Source organism: Acanthisitta chloris, unplaced genomic scaffold, assembly GCF_000695815.1.
Source record: "Acanthisitta chloris isolate BGI_N310 unplaced genomic scaffold, ASM69581v1 scaffold16615, whole genome shotgun sequence".
NCBI classification, from domain to species: Eukaryota; Metazoa; Chordata; class Aves; order Passeriformes; family Acanthisittidae; genus Acanthisitta; species Acanthisitta chloris.
This window is the reverse complement of record NW_008674439.1, coordinates 31,665-57,583: the sequence shown is the minus strand read 5'-3', so window position 1 is coordinate 57,583 and position 25,919 is coordinate 31,665. Positions and strand designations below refer to the sequence as shown.

The window sequence follows — 25,919 nt, the reverse complement described above, 5'->3', positions numbered from 1 at the left end:
CTTGTAGCTTGATGACATCCCATGGTATGTCCTGGAGCTCTTCCCTGATCCATTCTGCCAACACCAGGTGTCTCAACAGGAGCCCACATTGGTGCCACCATGATGGGCTCAGGTCACTGGGAGATGATGCTGGAGATCTAAAAGAGCAAAAAATTCACAGTAAATCCACTTTTGAAGCCAAACCCACACAGACAGTGAGAGAGATGGATTTATTTCAGACCTGTCGTCTAGAGAGGGGGAGGTAAGCAAAGATGTCACCTCACCTTGTTTACCCATAAAAAGTAGTTTTATTCAGCCAACAACTGTAAAAATCCAACATGATAATATTTGTATAGGTACTGGCAGCACTTGTAGCCTTTACTATAATCTGTATTTCTTGGGAAATGCAATGGAATTTCCTAGACAAACAACTGATGAGTCAAAGTATAGGCACGTGTTAGTTGTAAACCTCTAGAAGGAAAAGAAAGGAAACTCTTAAACATTTATTTTTAAAAAGAGTTTGGTTTTGTGCAGAAAGAGAAGAATAGTTAGTATTTACAGTTTAACTGGCCATCAGAATTACATGTTCTCCTGAAAAATCACATTGAGCACTTGAATTGCAAAACTTCATATATTTGTCAACACTTCACTGTCCTTATCAAAAAAAAAAAAAAGCAAGCCATATTCTTGCAATAAATTCTGACTTTTGTGTTTTACACACAAACTTATAAGCTGTTTTGTCTAAACAGGCCAGATTTGAAGGGGAAAGAGATGAGCTAGACAAGTGTGAATGGAAAGTTTTACAGTTTTGAATTCAATGAGCCTGATGAGGATAGCAATTTCAAAAGCCTGAGAGAAGTTGAATCACAAGAAAAAGAATGAAAAGTTGCACAGTGAGCCCTGTGAGGAAAGCTGTGTGATGACAGGAAGGCTTCACTGGATATCTGGACAGCAATAAGCAAACCCAGCCAACTTTCTGATGGGAAAAGTATTTAACAGCTAGTGCTGCTCTGCCTTGCTTGACCAATCCCCTACATTTACCAACATGCAGAATACACTGTGCTACCTTCAAAGACAAAAGCTTAAAGGTAATGGACTTTTCTAAAGAAACTTTTAGAGGGAGGGAAGAAAAGGGATATTACTAAATGATTAGAAGACCCTAAGCTAAGGACTTTTTAGGTAGGATATTTAAACAAGGAAGCCAAAGTAGTTTTTTTCAAGCAAGAAATAGAAAATGTGGCAGGACCAAAACGCTGTTTGCACACACACCTCGTGCGCCACCTGGCGGGGAAAGGGGCGCGGAGCAGCGCTCGCTGCTCGGGGACAGACACATCGACCTGTGTCCCTTCCCCAGCCCAGGGCAGCGACACAAACACTGCCCCAAGGCATGGAGCACAGCCTTCATCTTCTCAGCCTCGTGTCTGCCGCGCCCGATTCTGTCCAATGCTGAAAGTTGAAGCAAGTACATCTGTTTTTTTTGGGAATAAACAGGGTAAAAATCACCTTGGAGCTAAACTTGCCTGCAAGGTTCATAGAATCATAGAATCAATTGGGTTGGAAAAGACCTCCAAGATCATCAAGTCCAACCCTACCGTGGTCACTAGGCCATGGCACTAAGTGCCACATCCAGTCTCAGCTTGAAAACCTCCAGGGATGGTGAATCCACCACCTCCCTGGGCAGCACATTCCAATGCCTGAGCACTCTCTCTGGAAAAAATCTCTTCCTAATATCCAACCTAACCCTCCCCTGGCAGAGCTTGTGTCTGTGCCCTCTTCAGATGAGCTCTAAAGCAGTCCTGCCTTCCCCTCAGAGCTAAAGCCAGAAGTCAGAATTAAAAGTCACAGGAAGAATTTGGATGGATATAATTTATCAGCTTTGAAGTTCATCGTCACAGGATTGAAAAAGACACACAGAATAGGTTGAAAGAATTAATCATTTATTTTAAGCAGCATAAAATCTGATTTTTTTTTTTACATAGTGTTTATCTGAAAATGGCAAAACCTGAAAGTACAAAGCATCAAATTTCTGGAAAATTGAGTAATGAGGCTTGACAGAAAGTGGGATAGATATCCTAACATCACCTGAAGACTGAATTAGAAAGACTATACCCCTTTATTCAAAGTTTTGATCCCATTTTCCTTCAGTCAATGTTAAAAACATTGTCTATTAAAAAAAAAATAAAATCAGGTGAAGAAATGCCTCTACAACATGGAATAATTTCCATAAAGGTGAAATCCTTTCCATACTTCCTCTAGGACTATCAAATAATAGTTGACGTAGTGTTAAAGTCTCAAAAGATCTCTGCATCTCTGTATAAAATGCTCAATAAAAAATGTGAACTGCCTGTTTCAGACTAAGTCTTATTGAAACACTTAACTTTGTATAGTTTATGCACACATAGAGTATTGGCTATCAAAGCAATTCTTTCCAGGACACATTACAGTAATACACACTTTTGTGCTACCAAGGAATTGTCAGTTGTCTTTTTAGTACCACTTCAACATTCTCAAGTCCATTTTTTCCCCCCAGAATTTTCCAAAGGGCAGCTCTGTTGGAAGTACAGCCATTTAAACATTCAACTATATAATCCCTCTTGAAGAACACAGGAATAAACATGCCCTTTGCAGGTTTGACTTGGCTCTGTGAGCTTTTCCCTCATCAAAGAGGGATGTGATGATTGTTACATACAATGGAGTTTATTCAAGTGTTTTGCCTAAGAGCACATGGCTGTAAATCAGAGCAGGTTGTGTTGCTCAGCTGGAAGGAGCAGAAGTGTCTCTGCCAGCAAAAAGAGCCAACAGACACTAAGTGTTGGTGTAAGGACTAAAAAAGGTCACAGCCTTCAGGGAAGGAACTGTCACCTGCTTAAGGAATGGCACTTTCACAGCTCCTTGTGGTCCTCCTCTCCACCTCTGTATTTCCTAAGGATGGAGAAAAAGGAGATGTACAGGACCAGTGAGGAAGAACAAGTGGTTGAGTATTTCCAAGTGGGAAGCGAAAGTGGTCTAGAAAACCTAATCAAATGCACAAAGGAGTTCTTCCTACACAGAAAAATTCAGGGAGCATTTGCACAGATAAAGTTTTGGCTGTAATTCTTCTCCTAATACTACTGCAAGTATTTTCAACCTAGAGGTAATTTCTAAAGCCTTGGAAACTACTTTAAAACAGGTCTGTGAATGGTGAACAAGAAAAACATACCTTTTGTTACAAGGCTGAATTTTGGACATGGAGGTCTTCAGCTTTTAAGAACTTATTCTGGGGGGAGGTCAGGGGTGAGTGGGCCAGAAGACAGTAAGAAAAATCAGTTTTACAACCAGCAAATTAGTAGGACAGCAACTATACTAAAATACATCATGTTATTATCATCAATTAAAAAAGAAGAGAGACACTTCCTTTGAAATGCTGAAAATTGCTTTCTGTGCTTCACTTTTTGGCCAGCTTAATTCTGTATATGCTTTCATAGTCTAATCTAAAATTCCCAGTATTTCAAAGACTACCTGACCACCAAGATCCAGCCAAAGCAAACACAAAACAGTCTTATATTACTACTGTACAGTCAGTGGTGTCAACATGTTTTATGGTAACTTGTTGCTTACAAACAGACTATTGCTAAGGGTGAGACACAGCACTACACACTTTGTTATACAGAGAGGGGAATTCTCAGCAACTGGGCAATGATTCTGCTTAAAGATGATTGTGCCCCTTATTCATGTGTGAGTGAATAATTCCCAGTAGCACCAACGGGCACGCAGAGTGCTGGTTTTCAAAATATTCAGACAAGTGAGCCCTTGCCAAAGAAGCCATGGGACTGACTGATGTCACACCTACAGCAGCTTGTCAGCAACTGCTGTTGCTCTCCCATTTTGCTCTCCCAAGGAGCCTCAGCCTAGACCTGGAAGCCTGGCAGAAAACTCAATTATTTAACCTCTCCACATTTCACACCACAGTCCCTTGGTCACTTAGTACAAGTTGTTGCAGTGGCTTTTGTGGTACAGATCCATCTCATCCAGGGGTTTGGCTGAAGCCAACAACTGTTCCTGCTCACATTCCTGAGGAACCACGACCAGGATGCTGGATGAGTCACAAACCTGGCTTAACATCTACTTCGGCCTCAAACCCCAGAAAATCTAACTGGCTCAGAACACTCCTCGTATCCCATTACCAATCTGTTTTCACTTCCCTGAACAGCAGCAAGAACTTCAGCAGCCAAAAGTGAACAATTTATCAGTCAGAGAGTCAAGTTTGACAGGAACTAATGTCTTGGTAAATTGTATAGCCCTTTCTTAAAAGGATCAATCTGTTACACTCTTGAAAGTTTTAACAAAGCGAAGTTAAAGGAAGCTTATTTCACCTTTCATAATTTCCTTTACTTGCACCTCCATAGGTCATTACACAGCTCATATTGCTACTTATATGTATGTCTCAGAACAGGATATGACAGCCAACCAGCCCAGTTGTTGGAAACCCCCACAGAAATCAAAGAAGCTTTCAGCAGCACAATCATTCTGGATGAGCAGAAAATTCCAGGATCTCTCTCTCTCTCTCTCTCTCTCTGACAACCTGCTGTGTTAGCAACTCTCATAAGCCTTTTAATATTTAAAAGGAAAAGGTTGGTAGACAAATGGCTCATCCTTCAGTGAAACACAGCCAGCCCATACACAACAAGGAACTGGGTAGGATACTCACAGGTTGACTTTGGCTGATAAATTTAACTGTTGAGCACCTGTAACAAGAAACCAAACCCCACAGTTCTGTGAGCATCACTAGTCAACCTGCACAGCATCAGAGCTGGGAAGTGGGAGGCTACACTGCCTTGATATATTGCATTTAGGTTGATCCAGCATACAAATCCTAAATACAAACCCTTTCACCTTAAAAACAGAACAATCCCCTCTACCTAACTCCTTTTACAGAACCTGAACAAAAGGCTTGTTAAAACGCTTCATCTCTTTTCTTCAGCATTTAAATTGAGGCAAAAAGCCCAGGATAGCCTTCCTAAAACTTGTGAAGGCAGTGGGATAGAACTAACATATTCCCGTGGCAGAACTCAGGTTTAACTACTCCAACTCAAATCACACACCTTCAAATCCCAAGTGATTGCACTGATAGGATCAATTACCCAAAAAAGGAAGCACCCAGTGAAACACAGTTTTCTGACTCTGTCATGGTACATATTACATTCCCATCAGAAGAACACTGGTTTTCTAAGAAATATTGATACATGTACAAGGAGTGATTTGGAATGCTGTGATTTGGAGCATCCTGTCTCCCATAATAAATAGAGGATATTTTCCAGTACTATCTTTACTCAGTGCTCTGGGGTTTTTCTTTGTGAATGTGCCCCCCCCCCTTTTTTTTTTTTTAGGTATAGTTTAATCTTATCTCTGAAGTTAGTTAACAGGAGCATAAAATACCTCACAGCATATTTGAAAAAAAAAAATTAGAGATCACTAGTGAGACTCACTTGGTAATGCTGTAGTCTGTCACTGTATTTCATCTTCCATACAAAAATGCTCAAGAGCATTATTTTTCTTAATGTGCTGTAGGCTAAAAATGAACCCTCAAGGGTTTCTATTGCTCTTCTTGTTGCCAGAGCAACAAAGCAATACTCACCTGAATATCTGCCAGTGTAAGTATCAATTTACAAGCCAAGATGAAGTTTGTGCTGCTAGCAGATGTTGCTAACTGCATTTTTACTGTAAGCCAAATTTTAGTGGCAAGGAATGCCATGAGATCTCGAGAATGTATTAGTATTTTGTTTGTGCTACTTGATTATTGCTCCTGTAATTCAAGTGTTTCTATTAAAATATCTTGACCAATGACATTCAGAAGCGAAAGGGTAAAACTGGAAAGGCTTTTACATGAGATCCAGTGCACTAAAAAGACTTTGTTAAAAGGACTTTGTTAAACAGCTCAGAAGAAATCTCACTGGTCATTAGAATGCATACTAAGAACCTTTCCCAATAAATTCCTTCCTACAACTCTTTGTGGTAAGGATAGGAGGGGTGAGGGGAGGGAAACAGCAATGAAACTTTTTCAGAGTGTTATTACTTTCTGAATTCAAAGAGGGTTTATGGTTTACCACTGCATCAATCCAAATATTCACTGCTTGAAACAGGTGGCAGAAGCATTACTTCTATTGCCATGCTGGAGGAGAAGGAATGCAGGTTTGAAATTATTTGTTACGTGTAAAAACAAATCCAGGAGGACCATATGGAGCTCCTAAGATATTAAGAAAGAGATATGGAAAACAGAACACTGAGAAAACAGCTAAGCTCTATGACTTCTTATATTTCTTGCAATTCACAATTTTTCTCCTCTTAAAAACTGAGGCAGAGGAAGAAGACAAACTCAAAACTTCCTCCTGTTTCTGACTCCTAATCCCAAGAGAAATTCTCAGATCACAACAGCAATTATTTCACTCTGTTGAGCTGAGCAATCTGAAAATGCAAGAACTGAAAAGGGAAGAAAGCCACAGGCACTTCCAGTTACCATGTGAAATACACAAGTTAGTTAAAAACAACCCCCACAGTGTTTCATTTTCACACCCATGACGTGCACCTCTGCAAATGCACAGTGCCTGAAAACCAGGAATCTTTGCTTATTCCACGCAGAGCCAGATGCAGAGGCAGTGTGAAGCAGAAGGCTATATGAAGGGATTATAGGCAGAACATTTTCTAGGCAAAACTAAAGATAAGCTTCCTTTTTTTCTTTTTTCTTCCCTCCCTCCTTGTTTCCCACACAGATATGCAAACTGCTTGGCTATCAAAATGCAAAGGAATGTGTTTTTTTCTTTTCGAATATAAAAACCCCCAAGATAACTAGTAGTTATCACTGAACTCCTCAACCTTACACCGTTTATCTTTCAAAACCAACCACTAGGCCAGTGTTACGCAGGAGCCATGGAGGGTTTGCAATGCTCACTGCCTAGAGCCAAGAAAAATTGTCCTCCCTGCAAAGAAAATACCACGTTCTGACTTCAGCATTAAGATCTGCACTTGCAGAAGGGAAGTCTGGGTGAATATATTCTTCCCTGCTCTCTCCCACTACTGTTTCCAGTCTTACCACATGTTTGTTTTCAGCCAGTCAACACACACACACTCTTGATTTGATTGACACAGCATTGAAGCTAAACCAAACACCTCCAACTGCCGTTCAAGTTGAAAAACAAGCCAGCATGAAGAATTTCACTTCACAGCCTGTCCATAAAGACAGATAACTTCTCCCTTGAACTTCTAGGTTGCTAAGCTCAGCATAAAATAAAAAAACCCAAACAGGTTGTCTTTGTTATTTTGTTGTTTCCTCTTTGTTACAGCTCACTAGAAATACCAAAAGCAATCACAGAACACAGACCTTCACTTTATCATCTGTCTATACATATGCAAATCAGCCTTTCCTAAAGATGAGTCAGCCTCAACTCAAAAAAAAACAAACCCCAACAAACCCCACATGAAGGGGAAAAACTGAAAGGCTTCTTTTTTGTGCACCAACATGGAAAGTCACGAAGTATTAATTTTTATAAAATCCACTACTTCAAAGCCAAAGAGTTCCATTTGGTTGCATGGAGCATCTTGTGCTTCAAGACCAGTTCTAAGCCACATGCTCACCAGTGGTAGCATCCTTGTAAATTAAGAGAGGTAGTCTTGTTTTACACTAAGGCTGAACAAGTTTGTTTCCCAGTTTTCACCACCTCAAGCTATTCTGTGACAACACTCAGGGAGGATGAGCCTCTCAAGTGGCAGCAGTGATCTTGAGGAAAAGAAACCACAAATCAACATTTCTTCTTGACCTCCCTTGCTTTTCTCTGCTGCTTAAGTCTGACTTTTCTCCCTCCCCTGCACCATAAGCACAGTTTCAAAATAAACTGATGTAAACAGAAAGCAGTATTCATTTAATGAAATTAATAAGAATGATTATTAAGGGTTTTTCTCGTATTCATTTAATGAAATTAATAAGAATTATTATTAAGGGTTTTCTCTTTTTTTTTTTTCTACAGTCAGGGCTTGATTAGTTAGAAAATACTGACAGCTCCTTTGTGAAAGAGGGATAGACAATTTTGTTCAGACAGCGGAAGAGCATCATGGTGTGGGCTTTTATCTTTTTTTGGTCTTTTTTTAATCTTTTTTTTTATTTTTAAAGAAGATACTGTTGAGAGCATAAAAGCTCATTGTACTGCAGAAGCAAATCCAGTACCTTAGCACTTCAGAGGTGGTTAACAGTGCTTTGGTTCAGAATCAGTGTTAGAAAATAAAGCTATAAAAGTTACGACACAGGATATTTGGTGGGGTTTCAACAGCAATTTGTCATGAATGTAGAAAGGACCGAGGCATTGGCTTCTTCCCCTTGGCAAAGTTGTCTGTTCTTCGTTCTGTTTGAGTCTCAGGTTTCACCATCAGGTTCCTCATTTCCATCGGTGACGCACTAAGGAGGATTCGTCGTTGACCACGTCATTGTCCGTGTAGCGGTGCTGGCACCGCGGGGGAATGAGCAGCAGGATGATCAGTACGAGGAGGATAATTCCACACAGGCTCATGAGAGCATAGGAGGCAATCCACAGCACTGGTTCATGGAAAGAAACGCTGGAAACACAGTTGCTTGCAACATCTGCTGTTGTGAAAGGGCCTTCAATCTCAGACACTGGAGAGCCGTCGACTTCTGAGGAATTGCAGAGAGAAAAACAGTAAGTCTGTAGGCACAACTTAAAAGCAAAGAACAAAAGATCTAGCCTAAATGCCTGTGTATCCCTTTTCCTCCAGCTTCACACATCACAGCACACTCGTGTTTTATTGTATTTCTCATTGCAGAAAAATGCTATGAAAATTTGATGCTAAAAAAAGGGAATCTGAAGCAGAAGGAGACAATGACACTCCCACATCTATAGAGAGAACAGACATTTAAATCAGGTCTCTCCCAGCCCAAGTCAAAGCTCAAACCACGGGATCACTTTTCTCTCTGGACTAACCATTCTGTTTTAATATCCTACACCACCTACACTGTAGGTCAAGGCCTGGGCAGTTTTCCTCTGTTTGTGGTATTTCCAACAAATGAAAGAATACCTCAGATGACTCCTGCATCTTCTGTGTTTACTATCTTCCAGGGTCTTAGGGGGCAGCATGCAGGTCCATTAGATTCACAAATACCTTAAAGGACTGTACCCTGAACAGAAGGAGCAGGGTGGAAAGCAGCACAGAGACTCCTGTGGGTGGAGGTGAAAATTCAGAAGGAAGGGGAGATGAGGCAACAAACCCCCCAAAAGGGGAATAGTGGAGAGGAAGGTCATTGTCAGGAGTGAGGAGCTGGGATATCAAGGAGCAGTGCTGTTGGGCAGGGAGGGAGAACTAACCAAGCAGCTCAGAAAATGGCAAAGTTAAGGCAAGAAGTATGAAGGGATGCCTGGGGAGCTGTTTTTGAACAGTCACCCATCTTGGTAACATCACAGACTGCGTGGCTTGTTTCACTACCATCACAAACCCTTACTTGTTAAACCAGTATTTGCTAAAAATGATTATGCTGCCCATGGTTGTCACAGTAACTGTGGCAGGCACAGCAAAGTTCCCCTGGGGTGTGGACAGGGCTACAGGTACTGTAATGGCAGAGCAAGTGAGCTGCCCAGGGCAACAAAATATTCGGAGCATTTTATACCTGCAGGTGCATAGCCAGGGATGGACATCTTTTAGCTTACTTGGGGCAACTAGGAGTCTGCAGTTAGTACTGCCTGTGTGTTTTAACAAGTCTTCCAAACAGTTGTAATTCACTTCTCTAGTCAGGTAATTCAAGACACATCTGAGTATTTTTTTTAATACAGGTCTCAGTTTTAACCATACTGCTTAATTTCTTGTTGATTTTATATACAGACACACTCTTGCTCAATGGTAAGTGATCCTATCTACTGAAAACAGTATCTCTTATTTATTCACCTCTTAAACATGGTTTCATCAGTCATGTCTAAAGAGATAAGCACAAAATAGCCCTTGGAAGGAAGAAAGGAGTCTGGGTTTTGGAAGGGCAGAAGGGTGGGTTTTAAGGTTCTTTGTGGAGAAACAAATGCACAATAGGCTGAGTGCTTTATCTTCACAGATTTTAGATGGTATTCAGTCTCTGGCCTCCCAACACCTCATAGAATTTCAAGATTTAGGTCCTGTTAAACTTAATTCAACCTCATTGTTGGCTGGTGCTGAAAGGGACAGTCCTGCTCGCACTCCTGTCCCTTACTGCACCTTTTGTGTTGTTAGGGAATGGGAGGCTGCAACTCACAGATCAGATGGAAAACCAACCTGTCATAACAAAAAAAAATGCCCAAACAAGGAATTTCCTGTAGGATCACTCATGTGAACCAACCCCTTCTCCAGCTGCAAGGGTGGGAAGACTTCCCTAACAGCAATAAGAGTGGACTGAGGCTGCACCCACAAGGACCCTGACACTGGTGAATACCAAGCACTAAATCTCTCATCAGATGGTATAAAACTACCTAGAAGGTGTGTGGCAGAAATATTTTCTTTGCTCAGAATCCCAGGATTGCACTTTGTCTGCTGTGCAAATTGTTTCTTTGTGACATCTCACCCTCTCACACCTTTTCACCTGTCTGTATCAAGTTCTGCAGCAACACCAAACCAAACCATATTCACTACTGATCTGAAATGCAAGGCATAAGTATTACTACTTAGGAATCTAGTATTTTGAAGGAGTAGGGGGAAAAAAAAAAGCAGTACAATTTTCCACCTTGGAGATAGCTTTGAAAATAAACAGTCCCTAATTACGCATTATGTGGCTTGAGTACAATAATTACTCCTATTAAACAGACAATACAAAACTGTTGCCATAGTGGCTGACATTTTAAATTACATTTTGAGAGTGCCTGATAGCAGCACAGTCTCTGCTTTCTTCCCTCCAAAACAAAAGTTTTCCCTCACATTCTTCCACCCCCAGAGAAACTGAGAGGAAATTTGCCTAAATTGTTCAAAGAAATCCTTAACATAAACCAAGAGTCACATACACTTAGCATATTACATATTAATTGATTTAGGATATTTGGGGGTATTTTTTTAGAACTTCTGGTGACAGCTATCTACAACACATTTCTGACCTTGAATAAACAAGATTTTTTTTTCCATTATTGATGATTAAGGGACCAAAAAAGGCACCTCTGGAAAAATGCTATTTTCTAACATTTGTGTAGAATTCAAACACACTCACACTTGCTCACCACCTTGATGAAGAAGAAATTCCTCATGTCCAATTTGAACCTTCCTGAATGCCATTAGTGGATGTTGTCCTTTGTTATTTAGTTTCACCAGCCCTCACCCTTGGCTTCCATTCAACTTAAGGCCCAACATAATCCCACTTCTTTTCCTGCAGGGCTGCAATTTTTTCTTTCCTTATTTTGTTTTCCCTTTGTTTGGGTTGGAAGGGACCTTAAAGATTATCTAGTTCAAACAACCCTGCCATGAGCAGGGACACCTTCCACTAGACCAGATTGCTCAGAGCCCCATCCAACCTGGCCTGGAACACTTCCAGGTTGCTTCACTACAACAAACTCATTGATCTGAACATCCTGAATCAAGAAAGGATCTTTTCTAGTTATCCTCTATACAGTGGGTTATCAACAGGCAACTTGAAACTATTTGCTTGAATAAATCTTAAGGGGTTTATTGAGGAAAAAACTGATTTCTTTTCCTGTTAAAACAGAACAGCTTCCTACAGCCAACTGCCTAACTCTCCTCATTCTTGGTACATCCTGGAGAATGAAAATGGTTCAAGGAGTATTGTGGGATAAGCCAGTTCTCATCTCCAGCCAAGTCTCAATAGTAACTTGGGAGTTCAGTGAAATTAAGACTTTTAGTCCTGTTCTCCTCACTTTTTTTTTTGTATTCAGCACGTACCCATTTAACATCTTATAAAAACATGAATTTACTGTTCACACTAAGAAAGCAAAGGTCACGGCAAAGCCACACCAAATGGCCTTTTACATTTCTCTGTTTCTGAAGATTCATGCCACCAGTAACCCCATTTAATTTATGCCCACAGACTACAAAGCTCCAAACAAATGACATTACTAGAGTTGCTATGGAGGACATGACTGGCCTCCACAGGAAGCCAGTTAGGCAGCTTAATCCCTCACACTGCACTCACAGCTGTGGTGTTCTGATGGAAGTAGTGTTAAATATGGAAACCACAAGCTGTGAAGAAGTGAATTCAGAATAACTGGCACATCCAGCAAAATGTCAGCTCCCCATGTGAGTGGAGCCTGACAAATCCATGGATCTTGTCTCAGTCAGTGGCTTGTGTCAGCTGATTTCTCAAGAAGCTGAGTTCCCATGATGCTAGGTTAGACATATGCATGAAACATGGACAAAGAAACAAGGAGCAAGTGTCTTGGAGCATCAGCTGGGTACTGCCATGTGTCCAAGCTCCTGCAAATTCCAATTGCACTTCTAGTCAGCAAGCTCAGTTCTTCCTCTCTAGGTGAGGTGGAAGAACTACATGAAGTGGCCAAACTCTATGTTTTTAGGTAGCAATATTAACATTAAGGTATTATTATGGTTCCTGGATTATTTTTCTCAACAAAGAAGTGTTGTTAAAGCTGTTCTTATGCACACCAGCTGCTCTGTGTCCCCTGCTAACCACACATCATTCAATATGTTCTGTCAAAATATCTCCTCCCCTCTCCACTAATGGCTGCAGCATGACAGGGACAGGAGGCTCAAACTATACTTGCTCAAACTGCAGCCAGGAAGCACAAGGCAGAATGAAAGCAGGAAAACCTCATCTGCAGTATTTGTCTAGTCACACTCTCCTAACAGCTACATTCAAAACGTGTCTTTCATCACTGCATGGTACCTGACAGAGGTCTCCATTAAGGAACCCATATCAATATCCAGATTTTCTTTCATAGCAGGCTCAAAGCTGACAATTCTGAACGCACTAACAATGGAGAGATTAAATAAAAAAAAGTAGCTTTTAAAATGCCCTAGAGATACAACTCAGCTAGCTACTACCTCTCTTTTTCCCTTCTATTACCTGGCTGCATTAAGCACTCAAGTCCTACTACCTTTACCCTTTCTAACACAAATACTGCAGATTAAAGCAGCACTGTCACCCTAGTCCTTTCCTCATGCAAATCTCATGTGAGACAAGGTTTTTCAGGACATAGATCCCTTCTGTTTGGGACAGAGACTTGCATGTGGGTGCACCTCCTTCCCCTCCTCTCCCACTTTGTATGTGGATGCCAAAGCAATGTTTGAACAAGAAGAGGAAACACCAAAACTTCTGTTTCTAGCTACCCTTGGTGAGATAAGAGAAATGATGAAAAAGCAAGGGAAGTAATGAGCACAGTAAAATCAGCCAAAAATTATGAGCTCTTTCATAGCTCCTCAGTTGCTAAATAAAAAAATTAAGGGTTTTCTACTAACACTGAGAAAACTATTCGGTTAGAACCAACACAAACACCACAAGTCCTGAGTCCCACTTTCATCTCAGCTCGCTCTCTGTGAATTTCTGAGAGGCTGAAAAGGCTCAATTTACATTAAGAGAAAAGCATGAGTAAGGTCCTTCACTGCACACTGCAAAAATTAGTTGAAGAATCCATTTATCCACAACTTAGAACAGGAACTACACAAAAATGAAACTGCCTTAAAAACAAGGATTTGCCTGATGGGAAACTGCATGCACAGACAGATGATGTCTTGGGAAGAAGATATCTGTGAGAGGCAAGAACATGGTGAGCTGAGGCTGATTCACGTCATGGCAAAAGACTGTTGGGTGCAATACAGCACTTTTTTTCTCCCTTCTCTTGAAATGTGGATAGCTTGGGATTGCTCAGAATACACCCTTCACACTTCATGAGTAATCACATTTCTCCCCATCAGCAAAGATGTTTCTCTGAGACACCAAGCCCTGAGCAGTATTTCTCTTACCTGCACATGGACTCACTGCAAATCCCACTCTCCTCTGGGCTCTGTCAAATATTACATAGAAGCCTTCCATGACTGTAGCACCAATAACCAGAGCATTTGTGGAGGAAGAGATGCCAAATCGGTAGCACTGTAAATTCTCTCCTATTCCAAGGATGGGTTGAATATAAAGCTATTTAAAAAAACCAAAAAAACAACAGAGCCAGAGTGTAAGAAGCCACACCACACAGTAGTTAGAAGTTCAGACCTTTCGATTTTTATAGTCAAGCACTCAACTTCCACTGGAAACAGAGAATGAATAGGGGCAAACAGATTTCTGAACATGATTTAAAACTGGTCAAAGCTTATATGCAGGTAAGAGGTAAAGCTCAGGGATTCTAAGCTTAAATCTGAACACAGTCAGTTACTACGTGAAGGTCAACAGCAAATTCACAAGAGTTACTTTTTACTGTGTTTTCCGTAAGGGAAGGATAGCTGAGAAAGAACTTGGGATATGAACTCAAATTAGAGAACAGGTTTGTTATTAATAAAATTATCAGGTTGGAGTTGATTCAGAGCATTCAGTGTCAGCTTCAAGGCTCTAGATTTATAAATTCAAGTCACATTTTACCCCTGGTCTCCTCAGGGAAGATGAATGATTGCCAAGCTACATGATCAATACAGAAAAAAGCATATCATAAGGCTTTACTATATTTCAAGTTAAAGTGTACTTAATAGGTTCATTCTCTCCTCTGCTCCTGCCTGTCCCCTGAGGTAAAAGACTGTATTAGTACTGTCAGAGGATACCAGCACTGCAGCCTGAGAGGGGCTGGGAGGGGAAGCCAGAGAGGAAAAATAAAAGTGGCACATTATATTGTAAAAGCTGGGATGGAATATTAATAAAAGATAAACCAACTAAGTTACAGAAACTGGTGAAGAGATCACAAAGGGTCCTTGCCAATGTTTCTGTATTCAGAAGAAGTGCTCCAACTCAAAATGCCACGAGAAACAAATCAATTGCTTCCCAAAACGAGAAGATCAAAACGACCAGAGACATTCTGTATTGACATCTGATGTGGCTAAAGCTCATGAAAACAAAACAAAGACTTGCCTGTTTTTCCTGACAAATTGAAAAAATCATTCCCATCTGTGTGGACTGCACTGAGGGGGAAACTGTGCTTTTCTTTTTTTGGTTTTAGGTTTGACAAGTCTGTTACTTTCCCAATTTAAAATTTGATTAAAAAAGATTTCCCTTGCATGCAATAAGCCAGCTCTCTATTACTGCTGAAAATAGCTCCTATTTTTTAAGAGCATGTGCTTTATAATGGCAAAAATAAATGCACAGATGAATAAACAAAGAAGGTTGAGACCTGTGGTAGGACAGAGATCCGAAACGACCTACTGGAGTTTTCAGCCCTCAGGTAAATGGAGAGTTTGGGAAATAAGGACCAGGGTCTTTCATTTCTATCCCAGCATGCAAGCTGTGAACCAGTCCAGAAACCAGAAGAGAATTCTTGTATCTATTAAAACAAAGCAAACAAACAAAGTTATATGTACAGATTACATATATTTTTATAGATTTTTGCAATTGATCACTCCCACTATTCATTAATTCTTTCCCATAGAGAAATTCAAGCACAGACACAAATCTGAGCTGCTTTCTTTAAGGATCAAACAAAAAACCCAAACCCCAAATTGAGGTGTTTCATAACCCATTATGACTTGGAAGAAGAGGGTAGAGGCAAAAGTAAGTTTAGCTCTCCCTTCCCTCCCCATTTATGTCTCATTACTTCGACTGTCGCAACGAACACGTGTGACCTCCCTGAACAATCAGCACTGCAGAGCCAAAGCAGTGTCTCCCTGCCTCCCATCGGGTCAAACACCAACATTTTTAAGCAGCAGACATTTTAGGAACAACACAAACCAAAATACAAACCACATGAACACGTAATGAAGTCATCTCCCTTCCTCACACACCTACAGCTTCTTACTCAGCTTTAGAGTTCTGAAGCCAAGGGCTAAGCCAAAAATCTCCTGGCATCCAAGGGAATCAAGGTTTCCTACAGTGAACTGAAAGGAACACGTCCCTCTGTCTCTTGCTGCCTTGCCACTCACTACCAGTACAACCTGACATGCTTTTGAAAGAAGGTTGATTAACAGTACTATATCCATGGAACTAACAAAGCAAAAAGCAAACCCCTACAGAGCTTGTTTGGCTAAGACAAACATCTTGCTTAATATTCTTGCTCCCTGAAGCTGACCTGCTGCCAGATCAGAGGAGGAACCTTGTTTTACTGCATTACTTTGTCCTTATTTTTATTCCCCCATGAAGCAGCATTCACAGCAATATCTTGTTCTCAGGCTGCACAGCCAAAACCTTCTATTTGGGTGAACAAAAAGATGGAATTCAGCCTCTCCACTCTCCTCATTTGTATTTATCTGTGATATTGATTATTTTATGACCATCAGATCATACATTAGTTATATGGCATTTTACAGGTGACAAGTATTCACCCCACACACCTGTCAATGAAATTTTTCTTAGGGCTGCACAAAGACTTCATATTTCCAAGTGCTCATCTCTGTTCTTGGTCCCACAAGGAGACTCACCATCACAAACAGGTTGATTTTACCCTGAACTCTCAACGATGCTTAAGTACATCCCTTGGCATGGGACAGAATGCTCTGCCTCCCACAGCTAAGCCCCAGGTCAGACCTGCTGAAAAAAATACAGTTCTCCACTCCTCCTATTTTCTCTTGAAAAGCAGAGCTTGTGATCTGAGAAAAACCTGCAAGATAGCACCTAGACTGAACAGACCAACCCTATAGAATCAACCTGGTTGGAAGAGACCTCAAAGATCATCAAGTCCAACCCTACTAAAAAGTGCTCTGTTTTAAGTGCCTACTTCAATTTCCCAGGAAGACTGTCTGTCTCTTGCATTGTAATTTTTTGCCTTACTTCTGTATGCTGAAGCAATGCATTAGGGAGATCTGAGCGTGATACCTAAAAGGCTACAAAAATAAAGATTTTAGGTTTACTGGACCTTCCTTTCTTTAATTTGTTAACTTGGCATTGTACTAATGCTGTCAAGAGAAACATCATCCTGACTTCACCTCAGTGACCTGTAGTAGGTGCCACCCCCTCCATGGCTCATCTCGGCCCATCTGCCAAAATCACCACCCTTCAGACATGCCAATACCAAACTGCAGCTCCCCAAAAGACTGCAGCCCAAATAAGTAAGGTGTAAAAAACCAAACTACACCACTAAAGAGAACAAAACTCATACCCTTGTTCTTTAATGGAGCAGAATAAAGGAATGCTTCACATGCAGTTATCCCAGCACACCAGAGGGGGAAATAACATCTGGCTGGGAAGATCATAACAAGCTACTAGGAGCAGGAACTTGTTAACCTGGCTCACCTGTGGTCAGAGAAGTATTTCTGACTACAGCAGATGATTTTATGTTTCAGTGGTTCATAGCCTGCCAGAAGCACAGAGTGCTAAGAGGCTGGTTGTGATGCTGTGGTACAATTGCTGAAAATACCCATTTTCTTGACATTGCTCCTACACAGCTGGAATCTGATTCTTATATCCTATAACTACTTTCTTATTTAGCAGACTATCTCCTTTGTTTAGAGCTGTGGCAGTACCTTCTGGGGTGTGTGGGGGGAAAGGGGTACAGCAGCAAGGTCCTTGAGATTAAAAAGAAACCCTAAAAGAGGAGAGCTAGTTTATGCATTTTTAATAGGAAGAACAAAACCCATTAAGCAGAGAGAGTGAGTGGTTCCCCTCTAATACCTTATTGATCAGTCCACTATTTACTTGCCATGTGGAAGGGCCTAGTTCAAGTGTCCTGACCAGCATCAGAGAGGAGTGTGGACTGCTGTGACCCACTTCACAGGAGGATGCCTTGTCCACAGTGTGCCATTAGGAGAGCCCTTGGGTTGGCTTCTTGCAATTCCCCCCCATTGACTGAAATTGTTCCAGCCAACACTGAAGTGTTTTGCAAAGAGAAGAACTTGTCAAGCAGGGAAGCTGAGCTGTATAAGGTAACTGCTACATTTATTTCAGATACTGGACATCTGTAGGCAGTGAAGAACACTTCATGCCAAATCTCTGCTCTCAATCAGGTAGGAAAAGGATCACAATCCTGAATTATCAGCACACTGGCAAATAATTTGTCTTTTGGACAGCTGCTTACTGTATTTCCTATGATTTGCATCAACTGCCACTGTCTGTGAATCCATGACAAAAATATCAAATTTGTTCACACTGAAATATCTGGGATTTATTCTTCATCTTTTAACATTCTTGGTGCTGTTCCTTGTATTGAACAAAAATTTATGAATAGTTTTTATTAAGCAGAAACTGCTGCTTCAGCTAGTCTATACACAGAGAACTCCACCATCCCCATGCCCTACTTCTAAAGCCCACTCTATTTCCAAAGAAAGATGCTTCTGAACATAAATAATTCAATAATGAAGGTCAAAAGCAGCTTTATTGGTATGAATAATCCTAATGAATGACATTTATTCTATACAGCAATAAGCATTACACTTGGAAAGGAACTGCTTGCAGCAGCAGGTTCTTCTACTTTCTAAACGCTCTGTTTTGAATGAAAGGACTGATTTTTGCACTTAATCCTTTGAATCAGAGCAACAGGGATTATGTCCATGTTTTTGAAATTCTTAGAACAAAATACTCCACGTCTGCCCCATTTCTGATGCATTTCCATACACAGACTTCTTGGCTGTCCATGTCTGTACCTTCCTTTTCCTTTTCCCTTTCCATCAAAGACTATCAGTCATTTCTCACTTATTAACAGGACTAGATCAGGAAAGATTTTGCTTCCCTCAGGTTAAAAACCTATGAGTTACAAGGCAGCCAGCAAAGATGACACTCCTGTCAAAGACCACGTGATCATTTACAAGGAATTTCACATTTTGAGCAGATTGAATGCCATTAGCTTACCAGGGATGTGCGAGCTATTGCTTGCACCACAGCACTGAAGACTTTCTCTGGCAGACGAAGGAGTGTGGTTCCACTGTCTACTATTGCTTTATCAGCATTGTACTGGAGAGGGGAGGAAAAAAAAAAAGGAGAGAAGTTGCACACTGTAGTTACTGTAATGCAGATTCCACTGTTTCATAACCATAACAAAGGTTTTTTTGGCAGTTGGCTTCCCAGACCTGCATGTCATACTTGTCAGCAGCTCTCTCTAGTTGACAGCTTGAATTCAAATGAAGTCTGAGAGCAAAAAGCAAGATACATCAGCCTAGACACAAGCCTGAGTTTATCTGCAGCACTGAGGAAATTACTGAGTGGCACCACACATGGTGCAAATGGCCAAAGTGCTGTAAAAAGCCTGGTCCCTTTCTCAGGGAGCAAAAGCAAGTTCATGTTCAGTACAGACAGGTGCTAAGGATGCTCATGTAGCTCACACACACGTCCGAGCCCGGAACCAAGGTCACTGCTATCATCGATACAACTCACTCCAGTTTAAACACAACACAGCACTAGGTTTTAATGGATGGTATATCTTATTTCAGAACAGTCAGAGAAAATCAGACCTTCTTACACGCTGGTACTGGCTCAAGAGTACAAATGCCACACCTTTCTGTCTTGATTGCTGGAAACCATTAAAACATAGATAAAAGCAAGTACAAAGAAACTTGAAATTTCAGTCTTGCTGCCTCAAAATCTGCACAAAACCCCCTAAGTGAACATTAAGAGAGGCAATGAAGATGGTGAAGGGCCTTGGGGGGAAGCCATATGAGGAGAGGCTGAGGGCACTTGTTCTGTTCAGCCTGGAGAAGAGGAGACTGAGGGGAGACCTCACCACTGGATACAACTTCCTCATGGGGGGAAGTGGAGGGGCAAGCATTGATCTCTTCTCTCTGGCGACCAGCGACAGGACCCAAGGGAATGGCCTGAAGTTGTGTCAGGGGAAGTTTAGATTAGATATTAGGACAAGGTTCTTCCCCCAGAGGTGTTTGGGCACTGAACAGCTCCCCAGGGCAGTGGGCACAGCCCCAAGGCTGACAGAGCTCCAGGAGTGTTTGGCCAACACACTCAGGCACAGGGTGTAATTCTTGGAGATGTGATGCCTTGATGATCTCATGGTTCCTTTTCAACTCCAAATATTCTGTGATTTCTCTTATTATTAACCCCCCCAGCCCTCAGATTAAGAGATTTCATCAAACTTCAGATACAGTAAACAAAGTATAAACTTTTTAAAAGGTAAATCTTTTTTTCATCAACTCCTTAAAAATTGATTCCTTGTGGGGGGAAAAAAAATTGCAAGTAGCAGTGGCAGCTGTTAGCATTAACTACTTTTGCTGCCAGCTTAGGCAGCAGGACTAATAGAACTGAACAGTGACATGTTTATGGCATAATCCTAAAACACAAGGTAATATATAGCATAAGTTACTCAGGAAGAGGTCAAACAGCAAGTGAATTTAAAATACATTAGTTTATATGTTATCAAGTCACATGGAGTTCCTTTAGCACAGTGACAAAAATAAAACCCACCAAAAAGTAAAACAGTAACTCTGATAGTTATTTCTATATTATTTCTTTCTGACAGAGCTGCTGCAGGCTGCCACACTGAGCTGAAAGAAAAGCAAACAGGAAACCATTTATTAGACACTCAGAAATCTTGTAAAGAGTGGAGAGAAATATCAAGGCATTGTGGAGTCCATTTTAAGAGATCTGTACCACAAATATGCCATCAGCAGCAGCCTGGGAAGCCACACTTGGAAAAAATGTAGTTAGGAGGGTCAACCACTATAACCTCATGCAAAATGCTGGGAGTAGTGGGATTGCTCAGCTAGTGAAAAAGCACCTGAATCTCAGAGGTCTTTTCCAATTTAATTGATTCTGTGATTTTCATGCTGTGTACAGTGTGCTGGCAGCTACTTGCCTTCTTAGCCTTCCTTGTTAATATTTAACAGTGCAGCCTATGAGGAGAGCACTGCTGGCAGCTCAGGACTTCTCCCAGCCCCTGCCTGCCAGGCTCAGGCCACAGCTGTGCTGTGACACTGGACAGATTCCCAGAACTGAAGCAAGGGGACAACTTTTCCCTGGCAAGGAAAGGAGTAGTCTCTGGTGAAAGCTCCAAAAGCGTTCCATTTCCTAGAAAACAGCTAAGAGGAGAGAGGGCACACAGTTCATCCTCTTATGTGGTGAATCATGCATCCTCTGCAAGCTCCTAACTAGCCCAACTTAAATCATACTAGCTCTGTCTTACTGTTCTTCTTGTAAATTTTCGTGGGAAGATCTCCCTTGATCCAGGAAGGCATAATCCTTCTGCACCAGTGACCAGCATGCTGTGCTCACACACAATGGGAAAGAAACCTTTCCTCAGAAAAGAGCAACAATAACAGGAAACTTTTGTAACACACTGCTAGATTTTTAAGTGAGTTGTTTTCTGGAAACAGCATGGATTGAACTCTTAGTACAAGGGCTCCCCTTCAAAAACATGTTGACTGTTTTTTAAGGTGAGAAAGAAAAGCAAACATTTGTGTTAGAGGACCAGTGGTTTTGCTTTCCTAACAGTCTAATAGAGAGAGGCATTTAAACAGACCTTGTTTTGCTTATTAAGTTGAAAGATGCTGTGACTAATTCTAAATAATTTATATGGCAATATGATTTCCAGATTTTGTATGGAAATATAATATTTATGCACACATAATATTTTAATCATGAATTTCACTTAATTTATATGAGCTATAAAAACTTCAGAATTGTCACGTCCCAATGACTTCCAACCAAGAGAAAAAGCATAAGATAAAAATTAACATGTCTAATGAAATCAGGGCATGAACATCGTAGAACTAAAATCAAAACATGAATAGCAACAAACAACAGCAGGAAACAAATAAAACACACACATACACACATATCCTCCACAAAAAATTGAAATGGCTGTGGAATAAAAATTGCAACAACAGAGTCTCATTAGCCAAATCCAGAGATAGCAGAGCATTATTCCTAATAAAAACAGAAAACACATCCATCAGGAATAGTAAGTGGCAAGCCTGAAGCAAGAAAAAGTAGATTACAAAAATATAAAACATAAAAGGAGGCATAGGATGAGATACTTCATGAAGCAATCCAGGCTGACACCTGCCCACTGCCAACACGAGTGATGTGCTTAGCAGCTCTCCCAGTATTGCTTTAAACCCCTTTGGTTTGATTTTACTGTATGAAAACTAGAGGCTGTAGCTGCTTAAAGACTGTTGTCTCCCTGAATCACTGCACCATCTTCAGTGTTCAGATACCTTGGTCAGGACTGGAACAAGGCTGAGCCCTCCCAAACCACATCTGCCTGATTTTTCAGTGGACTGCTGCCTTAACAGTTATGGCTTAGTTCCTAATTTACTGAACCACCATCAGTGACTTTAAAGCCCCCTGTGAAGCAATCTGCAAGCTTGTTGTACACACTGCATTTCACATGGCTGGCTCATTTCTTTTCAAAGTTACCACTTAATTCTCAGAGGAGACTGTGATACACATCTGTTTGTAAAGACAAAACTGATCAATTCAGTGTTTCTCTCAACCAAGCTTGCATTTTATACAGACAGAAACACGGAATGGCAAATACCTCTCTGCAGTCCAACTCCAGGTTCTGTCCCCCGACCTCCAGTTTGAGAATTTCAACTTGGTAATACCATTCCTCCCTGATTGGTGTGTACCAAATATCCCCTGAGTACAGACTTGGTTCAATTCCACCCAGAACCTAAGGGAAAGGAATAAAAAATTCACAGGCTTTAAATTCCCAGATGTTTAGTTTTGGGACAAGTACATGCAAAAAATTCTGATACACGGGGCATTAAAATTTTAATTTTGCATCACTTGTAAGGAATTTACTGACAAGTTCTTTGTCAATATTAAGCAGTATGAAACATCTAGACATTAAATAGATCATGCTTCAGACAAAGAACTGGGCCAAATTACCAACATCTTCATCTACAAGATCACACTGGTTCTGTAATGAAAGCTCCACTGTTTAAAATCAAACCAGTATCTTCAGAGCAATGTGTAAAATGGGCAGTGTATAAGAGTGGGACAGAATATTAAACTTACACATGATAAATTCACTTTATCAGATCAGAAAAGCTTTAATACTGTTCAAGAACACTTCATTTTTCTTACACACATCTGAAATGGAATATGACCATCCTGTCATTGCTATCACTATTAGCTTCCATCAAAACTCAGGCTGAGGATGACTGTGAGCATAGTGAACTATCAGACTTTGAACTGCACAAACAGAAGTGAGTTCTCTCTTGGGCTTCATCTAGATCAAGTGTGTCAATTTACAGTATGTGAATTCAGTGCAAAATAACTATTTGTCATCAACCCCTGTGCTAATATGCTTGTTTCAGCATAATTTGGGAACAGTCATTCCAACTCTCAATTCCAGATAAAAAATGGCCAATTCTTGGTCCCACTAAGACTGATGGAAAGACTTTCCAGAGTAACAACAAGCAGAAGATCTAATCTTCAGATTTTTCCCTTTAATATGTAGCCTACAAAAAATCCCAAAAGAGCCTTGATTCCTCTCCCCCTTTTCACATCATGTCAAAAGATATTACTGCAACATTTTGATGAGATCGAACAAGTTCATCAGCTGAGTAAGGGACTACTCAGTTTGAGAAAGGTAACAGAATCTGCCCCGAGGAAACACCACCACATTTGTGTTTTACATTATTTAAAGAAGAGAATTTTACTCAAAGTTGAGAAGGAAAAAGAGAATTGAGAATGAAAATAAATAGCCACTTGAGTTTTAACAAAGTGCTCAACTTTTCCTTAAAAGAATATAAACTATATATTTAACCACTAAATTTGGCAGAAGTAGCATAGTCACAGAAAAGAGGGAGAGAGATTAACAAAGATACACCTTCCCTCAGATACCCACAAGACTACCTCCGTTGGTACCACTTCCAGAAACAGGCAGTCCAGCACCACACATCTGCAAGGAGAAAATGTTGGGGATCTTTGCCTGCCTCACCAGAGAATCAAAGAACGTCTCCACGGAACTTGAAGGCTTGATGGTGTTGAGAAACAAAACAAAACAAAACAAAAAACAACAAAAGAAATGCAGAAGGATTCATTAAAAAGGTTTCTTTTAGCAAAGAAACGAATGAGCAAATCGTTCAAACAAGACCACTTTTCATCCGTAAATTGAATTTCTGACAACCAGGTTATGAGAATTCTAGACATAATAAGTAATTAAACCCTCAACATCTGTCATTTTTCTGTTTCGGTTGTTTTTTAAAACCATTTTTACTCTTGACCACTGTCGCTGTTGCTGCCACCAAATCCCTAAAGCTCAAGAGTAATTTTCAATTGCAGTTTTCAAACTCAAATTCAAGTTTCAGGCAGAAACTCTCACCACTACTTCCTGCTCAGAAAAGACTTTGGGTTATAAGAACAGCCAAATGTAACTTGCCCTTTTCACTTTTCCACAGTTAAAAGGCAGAATTTCAAAGTGAAAATTTGCAGCTTTTAAACATGATTTCATTCTAATGAACTTTGAATTCAATGCTCCTTATTTCCTCTTTTCTTTTGAAGAACTTCATTTCCAAACACACTCACTTCAACTGATTTCTGGCCAACAGGTTCTTCCCTGCACTGCATGTGGTGCTTTTCTTTGCAGTTATTAGAGTCCTGCAACTTCCCTGTAATTCAGAGTTCTGTGCAAAGCACAGAGCAGCCTCAGAAGCCAACAACTCTTAAGTCTTTGGAAGAAGGAAAAAAATAAATGCCCTGAGTACACTATTTGCCCAAACCAGAGTTTGTGAAGCAGCTCTTCTCTGTCTGGCTGTCAACACTGTACAACAGCAAGTATGGCAGAAGTCAATACAAGGCTCACACAACTCTTGACTAAAGCAGAGTTGTCAGGCAGTGTTGAATCATTTGTTCAAAGTGGAGAAATCTCAGTTTGTGATGTGTAGGTTGAAAACTATGACTATGTGCAGTCACATTTTCAGTTTTATATAATAAGGTTATAAATTTTAGACTATACATTTTAGGTTTTATTTTCAACTTCTACCTGAATTTCTTGTCTCCAGAAGAACAGGATGTGCTTGGTTTTCTATGTTGATGGGAACACTGTGGCTAATATTCATTCTGAAGTTATCCATCTATGCCCTCCATCTCAATTGTGACTTGATGAATGGAAAATGTCTTAGCTTGGCCTTGCCAAGTAAGTTCATTAGTCCATGGACAAGTCTCGAGGAAAGTCAAGAGATCTCTAATACACATCCTCCAGACACATACCAGAAGCTTTTAGTCCCATACTCTGGTATTACACGCTCTGTAAAATCTTATTAATTCCAGAAGAGCTAAAATCAGAGTTTTCATCACCAGAAATGTACCATCACAACCCAGTTTATTCTTTCTGGAACAAACACAAAGGATCCATAGGAGACAGTGGCTCAAAGGGAGGAGTCTAATGGTGACAGATCACCTGCTCACTTTGTTTTAATAGTCAGATCTCTATTTGTTGTCACTGTGAAAGACAATAGCTGGGGAAAGGATGATTTACCTTGGCTAAGGTACTGTAGGCGAGACCAAGGATCCCGTGCCATTTAACCCCCGGTAAGAAGAAATTCTCTGATTCAAGAATGGTAGCAATGTTGATGGTGTAGCTGCCATAGATTCCTTTTGGGATAGTAATAACATCTGTGCCCAGCACTCCAGTCCAGCTTCCTTGACTGTACTTAACTGTGACTTCAATCCCTTGAGATCTGTATGTACTTGACCTTTAAAAGGAAAAGACACACTTATGCATGAGCTGTTCATTTCCATAGCAAGACAACAGAATATGCTCCATCTCAATTTTGCCCACAGTGGAAAAAAAAAAAAAATCAAGTCCGCAGAGTAGATATTCATAGTGCTTGCAAAAGCAGTAAAAGTGGAAAGTAAAAGAAATTAATTGTCATAGAATCATAGAACTCAAGGGTTGGAATGGATCCTACAGATCATCCAGTCCCAACCCCCTGCCCTGGGCAGAGACACCTCCTCACTAGATCAGGTTGCT

At 40.6% G+C, this 25,919-nt stretch overlaps 1 protein-coding gene across 1 annotated transcript in view; it reads right to left on the bottom strand.

Moving 5' to 3' along the window:
• Positions 1–8,110: 8,110 nt before the first annotated feature.
• BACE2 (beta-site APP-cleaving enzyme 2) overlaps positions 8,111–25,919 on the bottom strand; it is a gene marked incomplete at its 5' end in the record, with an annotated part of 25,829 nt that continues 8,020 nt past the window's right edge. The window contains 7 exons of the mRNA XM_009075355.1: positions 8,111–8,635; positions 13,894–14,062; positions 15,240–15,389; positions 18,842–18,943; positions 22,476–22,610; positions 23,793–23,921; positions 25,425–25,641. Of these exons, the coding sequence (XP_009073603.1) occupies positions 8,382–8,635; positions 13,894–14,062; positions 15,240–15,389; positions 18,842–18,943; positions 22,476–22,610; positions 23,793–23,921; positions 25,425–25,641 (1,156 nt within the window). The remainder of the gene's footprint in view (positions 8,636–13,893; positions 14,063–15,239; positions 15,390–18,841; positions 18,944–22,475; positions 22,611–23,792; positions 23,922–25,424; positions 25,642–25,919) is intronic.